The following is an 11,111-nucleotide window of genomic DNA, read 5'->3' on the forward strand; positions in this document are numbered from 1 at the left end:
TGTTGCTGCCCAGGATCGAACTGGAGACCTTCAGTGTGTAAGACTGACGTGATAACCACTACACCACAGCAACAACTTCGAACAAAAGGGCAAAAATGTAACTATATATAGGTACATAGACAAAGAGATATCTCAATTATTCGATGGATTGAGATTTTATCTTTTAATTTATATTATTTCCTCACCGAATTTCGTAAGTACATTCATGACGTCGTGCATGTACGAAAAAAAATAATTTTTTTTGGTCGAAAAAAAATAATTTTTTTTAATAATTTGGATGATGGAATTAATGCCGCCGAAACATATTTGAAAAGCACTTCGATATTGTGACCATGGTCTTATGGCTTGGAAGATCTAATTGCCACATTTAAACCGGGTTCACCCAACATTGCACGTCTTGGTCTTGCTTTTGTGTAATGACAATGTTATATGAATTACTGAAATAGAAGGTAATTTGTTATGATTATTTATTTTTCTCCGCGGCTGAAGATTTTTCGGAGTTTTTTTTTTTTTGTCATTGGGGAAATAAAGAGGAAATGGTCCTACTTTCTTTTTTTTTTTCCCATAACATAGAGCAACCGACATTTTTTTTTTGTTATTAAACTTGATAATAGAAATAACATGAATATTAGTGTAGAAATTACCCAAAAAATAAATGGTAAAATGGCACAAATGGTTTTTAAATTTTGGCTCAATGTGTAATGTGATATATGAACTTTAGCCCAATATATAATGTGATCCCTGAACTTTTAATTTGTTCATTGTAGTCCCCAAAATTTATGGTTCAAGGACTAAGTTGAACACGTTCCAAAAGTTTAGAAATCATATTGGCACAAATGATTAAAGTCCAAGGACTAAGTTCAAGATCATGTTCGACTTAGTCATTAAATTCAAGGACTACGTTGAATTGACTAAGTTGAACATGTCCTTAAAAAAAAAAAAAATTGAACATCTTCCAAAAGTTCAAGAACTATAGTGGCACAAATGATCCGTGAACTTTGATCCAATGTACAATGTGATCTCTAGACTTTTAATTTGATTAATATGATCTCCGAACTTTAGTCCAATATGTAACGTGATCTATGAATTTTCAATTTGACCAATATGGTTCCTGAACTTTTGGAACATGTTCAACTTAGTCCTTAAACTATAAAAAAATGTTTAAAGTCATCCATAAACTTGAATTAATAGAATGACTACATTGAACATTTTCCTATAATTTAGAGATTAAGTTGAACATGCTCTAAAAGTTTAGAAACTACATTGATCAAATTGAAAGTTCATGGATCACATTGTATATTAGGTTAAATTTTAGTGGTTAAATTAAAAGTTTAGAGATCATGTTGTACATTAGATTAAAGTTCATAGATCATTTGCGCCATTATTCCAAAATAGAATTGAAAGGATCAAGCACGTGCCGCACGTGCATTTACTCTCTTTCTCATTACCAGTCAAATCAGGCTGGCTACTAACTCTCCAACGTCCATTTCATCTCCTGCATCCTGCGCCACCGTGCTCCCCCACCGGACGACCAATTGAATCATAACCCTCCACTTTCACCCCAAAGTCAAAGACGACTTTCAGGGTCTACTCGCCTGTAACAACGGCTATGATCAAGATCTTTAAGATATTACCGTAGAACGGATGGCAGCGGATCACACCTCGTTCGCACGGCAGGAAGACTTTTTTGACCATGGAAAAGAGAGAGAGAGAGAGAGCGCTCAGAGCTCCCCAGATCCTTCCGTTGTCTTCTTTGATCCTCCATGGCCCATTTGATAATTGATTTGGTGATTAATTAGTAGAAAGATGCTTCTTCAAAATTTAGATCAAAATTAATTAATCACTGTCCCTGCCAAGCTTAGATCTTTTTAATCACATTCCTAGCCTTAATCATGTCGACCAAATGCACATCGATGAGCCGAAAGATACGTAAATATAACAACCCTTAGCGATGGAGAATCTTCAAATTGTTCACAAAAGAGGAGAGGCGAAGGACATTATTGGATTCATTTTGTAGTAAACAGAACCAATCACATTAATAGTAAGTACAAAAAGAATATACAGCAATGATGCTGCCGGAAAGGACGGTTGTAATTTTGCTTACATCATCACCTGTAATTCACCCTTTGATCTCTAACGGAATCCTATATAAACATATGGACAATATGGTAAATGGTTATCGCGGTTAAGTACGTCATGGTTCATACATACGTGTTTCGATGTATCGTTCGTATCAAATTTAATATGGATCCGATAATTTCTCGGGAGGCGATCAATTTACTATAACTAAATAATCTCGAAAAAGAATTGCTTCGAATTCGTGTGCATAATGGCTTTGAAATAACTTCAGTAGATAAGACATTAGTTAACAAAATTTAATTAGCAGACGAGTTCAAGTTAATCTTGAGTATTCCTAGAATAGTCCACTAACACTTTTTTTTTTAAAGACAGCCACCTTAGAAAACATCACTAAAGTTTTCAAAAAGAAAGAGAGAGAAACATCCCTTCACCTTCCAGGAGACTAGCAGTTTCCTGGCGAGGCTGGTCAAGTTGAATAGTATAAAACAGAAAGACTGGAGAGTGACAGAGCGAGTGCCTTTTGCAAGAAGAAGTGACAAAAAGAAGAAGAAGAAGAAGAAGAAGACGTAAGTGACAACAATGGCGGCTCGTGAGGAAGTTTCAGAGCAAAACACCAACGTCCAGAGCAAGAGTACGAGCCCGAGGACGAGAAGCCCCGCCCCGTTCTTGCTCAAGACCTTCGATCTTCTCGAGGAAACCGGACGAGACGATCTAGGAGATGATGAAGAAGAAGATGATGGCGATGGCGACAGCGACGGCGGCGCGATGAAGAAGAAGAAGAAGATGATGATATCTTGGAACAGAGAAGGGAGTGGGTTTGTGGTGTGGTGTCCTGCGGAGTTCTCGGAGCACATGTTGCCCAAATACTTCAAGCACAACAACTTCTCCAGCTTCATTCGCCAACTCAATACCTACGTTAGTCTCTCTCTCTCTCTCTCTCTCTCTCTCTCTCTCTCTCTCTCTCTCTCTCTCTCTGTGGATCAGATACATACATCCGAACCCGCGTGGCGCTTCTCAATTCTCGTTGCGATCGATCGCATGCTCGGTTCTTGAGATGCATCGCAATCTGCCTTATAATCTTCGCTATCGATTAGAGTTTGCACTAGCGGATGGGATCATGTGACCTTGGAAAAAACAGCATTTCTCGTTCTTCTAGGGTACTTCATTGAAGGATACACAGCATCCGAGCTTAGATCTTGGCGATTCCATGTACTTTTTCTTCTCTACCTTTGCTTTGGATTATACTTCAAATTTTTATTGCTCCAGCAGCTACAAATAACTTTTTGTTGGAATCACAAGAAACGGGTAAAGCTCTTTTTTCTTCTTTTTCCTACAATAAAGAAGCATGAAGTAAGCCATGTGTTGATTCCGCGCATGAGGGTGGTGTAGCTTGGACGGAGCTTGCCAAAATTGAAATGTGTGCCTGAGTTTGGACATTGGTCAACGCAGATTTATTTGATTTCGGCTCCCATGTTACACACCCTGAGCCATTTTCTATGCTCATGTGGCGGCTTTGCTAAATTTCAAACAAAGTATTTGCGAGTCCAAACGCGAAACAAGATAAAGAAATGTCATATCAATATAGTGAGTTAGCAACATAAAGAAATGTCATATTAACATAGTGAGTTAGCGATGCATACAGCACATACGATGCACAAATAGTACCTACGATAATCACTCGTAACGAGAGGTTCGGATATCTAGAAATTTATAAGTATTTTATTCGGAGTTTCTCTTTGCTCTTTTAATGTCTATTAAGCAACATTTTTTGGGAAGCGAGTAAGGTAAGTATAGACTCGGAACAAACGAGGTAAACTAGGATATCATAATAATTTAGATACGACCGCATATTGCATGGTGTTTTTAAGCATTCCTAGGTTAGTAATTTGAGAAGGTTGGATTCATTATTGAAAAAATGAAACAAAAAAAATGCAGGGATTCAAGAAGACATCATCCAAGAGATGGGAGTTCAAGCATGACAAGTTCCAAAAGGGGTGCAGGCACAAGCTCACGGAGATCACCCGCAAGAAGTGCGAGCCGAGCGTGTTCCCTTCATTCCTGAGACCTTCCAAAGAGCACCACCAGAATAGCAGCAACAACAGCAGTAACAGCAACAGCAATAACGCACAGATCAGCGCAAGCTGGGCGGAGGGAGGTGGTCGTGTCCAATTGATGGAGGAGAACAAGAGCTTGAGGAGGGAGAAGATGGAGTTGGAGACCCAGATAGCCCAGTTCAAAGCCCTGGAGATGAAGTTGCTGGACTGCCTTGGCCAGTACATGGGCAACAACCACCACCACCACCACCATGAGCAGATAATGTCCCACCGGAGCAATTTCGGAGGATATGGTGAAGAATAGTACTTGCAGATGGAAGAGGTTTAAGGATGTGGGGTTCTGTTGCTTTTTTGCCCTTTGCATCGAGAGATTAAAACCCAATCAAGGGTGTCAGAATCTTTGAATCTTTTCAAGAAGTTATCCTGTTACTTCTCGAAGCATGTATAGGACAATCTTCTTGAAAACTCGCGAAACTGAACATTTGGTGGGCTCTTACCCCTTGCCAAGGGTTACTCCATGTGAATAATAATATCGGGGTTGGGCAACAAAAACACTCAGATCGTTCGAACTTGCAACTCGTGCAACCAAGGGCTTGTATTTCTAAAGATTGTTGAGGAACTAGGATCAAGTTTCTTTGTTCTCTACCTTCACAACAGTTCAGGTTAGTGAAAACATCTAATTATATCCATCTCTTATGATAGAAGCCAATAAATCTCATTTGTAAAATCCTTCAAAAAAGCATTCATCCCTATAACTCTTCTACAGCTAGCCCAAAAACCCCTTTTGCATGCATTAAAGCATATATGAATTCCATCAAATTTGGTCCCAAAGTCAGGCAATGGCCTCTCTATAGCTTCTATATAAACTCTAGTGGATGGGTTTTGGAGCCTACATCCCTAACACACTCCCAGATCTATGCATATTCTTTCTTGTACTACTCATTAGTGTTCTTGCCACATTGTGCTTGGCTCTTAAGCAACTGAATACTTCACAATAGCATACTTGAATTTCAAAGATAAATACAATGTATGTATGACTTGCGAAATTTTGATCATAAGAAGAATACCTACTTTTCCTTCCATCATCTTTATTCTCATCCTCTGAACTGTTACTTCCATCATTATCATCACTTTCCTCATATTTTATCTCATTAGTAGTAGCCACTGGAGCTCATTGATCATTATTTATACTTCATGCGAACCCCCAGTGATGCATTTTATTTTTGCTTGTGGAAGCTCCTCCTTCTCATCATCACTTAGGCATTCATTTTTTTTGGTCGGACACTTAGGCAGTTTGCCTGCCCCAAAGATGTGACAGCCGGAAATTTTCGCAAGTGAGATTACTATGTGGGATAGTTAATCTGGACGAAAATATGGTTATTGGCGTGAATTATTAGAGATTACTAATTCGGGGTTTAGTTATTTGGTGCGGCGGACAATTGAATTGAAGTATGATAATGGTTCATACGAAAGTCGTTCCGAGATTGGACGTCGAAGACCACCGACCGGCCTTCTTTTCTACCGCCTCTCACCCTACCCCCACTGCAAAAGGGTAAGATTTGCTCTCTCTCCTCAATCCTTCACTCGTCCGATGGCGGCCTCGACAGCAACCCCTCTGGCCAGTAGACCCACTCGCCCGCCCTCTCTCTTTTCCCCTCAGCCGCGAGCGCAAGGATGGCTCGAGGCGGCCTGAGCTTCGTTCTTCGTCAATCGAGCTTCCGTTTTCTTCGTGGATGACCCTAAGGCAAGTACCCACCTATCCTCATCCTTTTTCTGCCCAGTTGCTATTGGTTTTAGCTAGGATTGTCCGAATTAAAAATGGATATTTTGGAGCGAAGATTGGATTGCATGGAAAGGAAAATAGCTTTGTAAGAACGATTCATTGCCCGATCTAGTGTCCTTGAGTTGTGGGTAAGCGGCATTTAAGGTTGATCATTTTGTTTGTCATTGATTTGAGGTGAATCGAAGTTGGATGGCCTATGGGGGTAGTTCGGCTATGCGTAAGCAAGGAGAAAAGGGCCGCGACTTTGGGTGTTTGGATGATAACTTGAGCTCCGTATTCTCAAGCTAATGACCTCAGGCAAGTGGATTATCTACTCTTCTCACTAGCCTAGCTCTTCGTCATCTAATTGGGCGCGACGACACCAGTTGTGTCTAGATGTATTTGCTTGAATGTTTTGTAAGTAGGCGTTTGTCTGTGTGGTTTGAACGGTGTGTTAGATGTGGGGTGTGCAATGGGGTGGTCTTGCATTTGGGTCATTCAGCCAGGTGGCCATGGGGTGCGTGTGGTTGTTTGGGTTTCGCTTGCTGGATTCGTGGAGTCTTGTAGCGTAGGGTTGACAAGTTGTGTTGTCAATCGCATTTCATGTTAAGCATCGAAGTACGTTCGTGATGGATGGTATTGCTTGATGAATTCTGAGTCAGTTTGGTGTGTGTGAGCTTGATGGATAAGTGGTTGAGTTGTACTTGAATCGAACTAAAGAACTGAGGTCCCGTCGGCCTATGTCCCAACGAGGATGATATTATGTCCACCTATGTTCGGACCATACCCCGTGGGAGCCTGAGTGGAAAGCAAGAAGTTCACAGCCTGTGTCCCCTTGGAATGGAGCCAAGAGTAGGGAAAATCGAGGCATGTGTCCCCGCTGACGAAAATCGAGGCATGTGTCCCTCATGATTCTCACGGTCGGCGTCCCATAAATGAAAAGCTAGAGTAAAATCCAGAATCAAGGCCAGTGTCCCTCAAATATAAAGTGAGACATGTGTCCCTCACATAACCATGGCTTGTGTCCTATGGTTCGATTCAAAACGAAAACTGAAAATTAAATGACAAGTTGTATGCATGCTTATGCGCCCGAAAGTCATATCGTATGATGTGTGAGGTTAGTGTCAACTCTTATTCATGCCGTTGATCCGAGTCCTACTTGATTAGGTGGTAAATAGTTAGTTTAGTCGGTATGTTAGATACTTTACTTGCTGAGCATTCGCTCACTCCCGATGGTTACCCTTTTCAACTAGCCGGGTGCTTCTGGCGGTAGCCGAAAGTGACGATGGATGGAGCCATCGATGATGATGGCGGATAGTACTCGGAGTAGTTTTCCTCTAAATCTTCATAGTGTAATTGTTTGATTTATTTTAGAGAAGATAATGTAACTAACCTATATCTATATTCATATAAAATCGGATGCTTTTGATATGCGTGGTATAGACATGTTATTAGTGAGCCCTATGAAGACCATACCCTTTAGACGTGCCTGCCATTTTCTCATTTGTGCATGCACTTATTTCTCTTTTTGGGTGGCCCACTGCATGTTTTTAGTTTGCCTAACTTTCGCATGCGCCCTCTACTATCTATAATACAATATTAAATCAGAGCTCTTGATTAGCGTTGGACGGTGCCCTGGAACACCGGAGCTCTGATGGATAAGGGTAGCTACAAAATATTTATCATTTGATTCATTAGATAGAGCAATTTTCCAACCTACTCCAGTCTATTCTTTACAATTTGTTTCTGCACCAGAATATTTATGACATGTCCCGATTTGTTAAGCTCTCTCTACGACTCCAATTTATCCCTTGCCTCACTCTGTTATCCACCAAAGTCAACACCTAAGTTCAGGACTCCTTCTAAAATAAACACATCCCCAACTAGAGTACTATGTTCAATACCATCTCTTACTTCTCCTACATTAGTGTCCTCATCTTAATTATTGTAATATTGAACGGGATAAGTACACTATGAGTACCACAACTTGTGTACGGTGTTCATTTGAGTGTCATAACTTTCAAAACGTTCACTTAGGTGCCATAACTTTCAAAAATCGTTCACTTGAGTGCTACATCAACTTTTCCGGCGTGCCACGTCAGCTTTCCGGCATGCCGCATCAACTTTTCCAGTGAGCTACGTTAGCTTTCCAGCTAGCCAAGTCAGCTTTTCGGCTGCCACTTCAGCTTTTCTAGCGTCTACGTCAACATGGCACTCAAGTGAACAAGTTTTGAAAGTTATGACACTTAAGTGAATGCCGTACAAAAGTTATGACACTTCTAATGTACTTTTCCCAATACCGAACATACACATAAGCATCATCACCATAGAGATAATAGTAAACAATATCCCTACTACCATCATCATTATGCAAGTATCTCGGACCTTCTTTCAAGCTCTCACCGGGTACCTCGTAATGCACATTTTCTATTTGCATTATATGTTCTGTTATATCAATCACATATTCTTTATATGACAGCCTACTCATGTTAACTAGGACAATGTCGACATTTCACTAGCATATTCTCACTCATCACCAATAATAAATTCCCTACTATGACAAACAATAATGGGTGTAGTGGTGTCATATGTACCAATACTACACTCAAGACCAAAATAAAATTAATTTATGGGACCACAACACACAAAGCATGAGAAATTCAGAAAATTGGTCTCCAAAATCGCACCAAATTGAACAAACAATAGCGGATTTGTTTCTCGATGGACTGTAAACATCATTGTATCTCACCAAACACAATAAATCATTTATCTTTTTCTTGTTGAGAGATTCCTTCCTCTAGCACTAGGGGTGAGCATGATTCGGGTAAATAGGTTCCGGACCTAAAACCCGAAACCTATCATGTTATAACTAGTTCTCTATTTTTGAAATTTGGAATCTACCCTTTTGTTCTAGAACCTACTTTGAAACCAATCTTGTTTTTTCGATGCCGTTCCAAGGTCTACATAGAACCTCTTTTTTTTTTTTTTTGGTTTCTTTTTCTAATTTCATTTTTCTAGCAAAATAATATGAGTAGTAATAAAATAATTCAGAATAAAAGATTGAATAATAAAACTCACTATCCACCAAAAGTAACGATCACAATATGAGCAATAGGAATTTCAATCCACTAAAAACAAAGGAGGTAAGGCGAGTGAGACTATGATTTTTTTTAACGGTAGCTAAAAATCGATTCCAAAAATAGTCCGATTCCCCGGTGGGTCTTCACTTGAAACCGGGAACCGAACCGGTTTCAATCGGTTCCCAAAAGTTAGAACCCGTCTTGGGACCAATTTGAACATGAACCGAAAATCGGACCTATTTTTCGAGTGGTCTGGTTTGATTTTCGGGTAAATCCGGTTCGGTTGCACACCCCTACCTAGCACTTAGCACTAACTTTGTGTATATAGTAATAGAGAGAGAGAGAGAGAGAGAGAGAGAGAGAGAGAGAGAGAGAGAGAGAGAGAGAGAGAGAGAGAGAGAGATCAAATTGCATACAATGTCTTTTTGTCATGAAGAGTCATCTCATCGTCCACATCGGACTTGATTTTTTTTTTTTTGGTCATGTAGGAATTAACATTTTATTTAGGGATAAGTGCACTCTAAGTCTTAAAATTTATTACGAAAATACAATTGAGTTTTAAAACATTCAAAAAAGGGAATCAAATCCTAAAACATGTTAAATTGGTCTAATTAAGTCATTTTGTTAACTCCATCTGATTAGACAAACAAGAAATGTTATAATGTCCGATGAGGCGTCAACCAAGCTTCGATTAGAAATACATTGAAAAATTTTAAAAAAATACAAACTAAGTTAAATTAACAAAATAAAAGGCTAACATTAAAAAAAAAACACACACACACGCACACACACACAAAATCAAAATCAGAAGCCCTTGCCCCAAATCTGGGGGATGACACTACCCTTGCCCCAAATCTAAGCAGGGGTTATCGATAAGACCTCGTGCACAATAGGCGATGTCTCCCGGGCCCCAGGCGAGGGTTGCATCCTCACCTAGATCTGGGCTAGTAGGCCATTGTCAGGCTTCAATGAGGCCCATGCAACCTTCACACTGACCTTTTCGATGATAGGCGGCGATAAGGGCCTGCTCCTTTTTTTTTTTGTACTTTTTTTAATTAACCTTTTTAATTTATTTAATCTAATTTAAGTAAATTTTGAGAAATAAAGTGATAAAAACTGCCATGTAGGAGAGAGAAAGTAAAAGAAACGCCATGTCGGCATTTTTTGTTTGCATTGGCCGTTTTCGATGATGGGGTTTGCTCCTCCTTTTTTCCCTTGGTACCTTTTTTTTTTTTATAAAGATTATCCTTTTTAATTTATTTAATCTAATTTACTTAAATTTTGATAAATAAAATGATAAAAACAGCCATGTAAGAGAGAGAAAGTGAAAGAATTGCCACGTCGGCATTAAAGTGAGTGCCGTACAAAAATTATGAGACTTCTAGTGTCATTTTCCTTTCTTTTTCGCTATTGCCGATTTGGAGTGTTGGAAAAGTTGAACAAAATTTTCTCCTTTCTGTTGAAATTGCGAAATAGTAATCTAACTTTGCGAAAAGCACATGCCAATCGGCATGTAAATCTAAACCTAGATTTTTGAAAGCATTTCATATTAAGAAGTTACAGATTATCACCCCGAACTTTGCAAATCGTTGTAAAAGTAGCCTTTCAATTTTGATAAATTGCTAGTTGACCCCCCCGGCATTTTGATTTGTGTTGCAGTCACTAGTCTCTCAAAATGGACTAGCTCATTCTTCTTAACCAAGATTAGTCTCTACTAAATTTCTTAACTTCATCAATTAGGCATCTTCCCCAATTTTCTTAACTTTATTAACCTTATTTGACCCGATTTTTTTTTATTAACCTCATATTGTAGATTCTTTTAATAAAGAAAAATATGTAAAAGTATTTTAAAATAATATGTAAATTCCGTTTATTTCGCAAAAAGTGAATGATTTGAAAAATATTTTTCTAAAAATAATTGCTTATATTGCTTACATAAACGAATGAACAAAAATATTTTCACAATTTATGAAAATATTTAGACATAAATTATTGTTAATAATAAAAATATTTTTAATTAATTATTTATTTCAAATGATATAAGCGAATATTTTAAAAAAAATATTATCTAAATCATTTATTTTTTGGAAAATAAAAGACTCTTAATAATTAAATGAACAGAATAATTAGCGAGCG

The 11,111-nt window shown here is 38.7% G+C and overlaps 1 protein-coding gene and 1 non-coding gene across 2 annotated transcripts; one reads left to right on the forward strand and one right to left on the reverse strand.

Moving 5' to 3' along the window:
- Positions 1–73, reverse strand: TRNAV-UAC. Its single transcript has one exon. It is a non-coding gene; the product is annotated as a tRNA-Val (tRNA).
- A 2,466-nt stretch (positions 74–2,539) lies between these two features.
- Positions 2,540–4,693, forward strand: LOC115739658 (heat stress transcription factor B-2a-like). Its single transcript, XM_030672871.2, has 2 exons — positions 2,540–2,994; positions 4,015–4,693. Exons 1-2 carry the CDS (start codon positions 2,659–2,661, stop codon positions 4,435–4,437), a joined length of 759 nt encoding a protein of 252 aa, XP_030528731.1. The 5' UTR covers positions 2,540–2,658; the 3' UTR covers positions 4,438–4,693.
- Positions 4,694–11,111: the final 6,418 nt, after the last annotated feature.

This window comes from Rhodamnia argentea, chromosome 9 (assembly GCF_020921035.1).
Source record: "Rhodamnia argentea isolate NSW1041297 chromosome 9, ASM2092103v1, whole genome shotgun sequence".
Classification (NCBI taxonomy): Eukaryota; Viridiplantae; Streptophyta; class Magnoliopsida; order Myrtales; family Myrtaceae; genus Rhodamnia; species Rhodamnia argentea.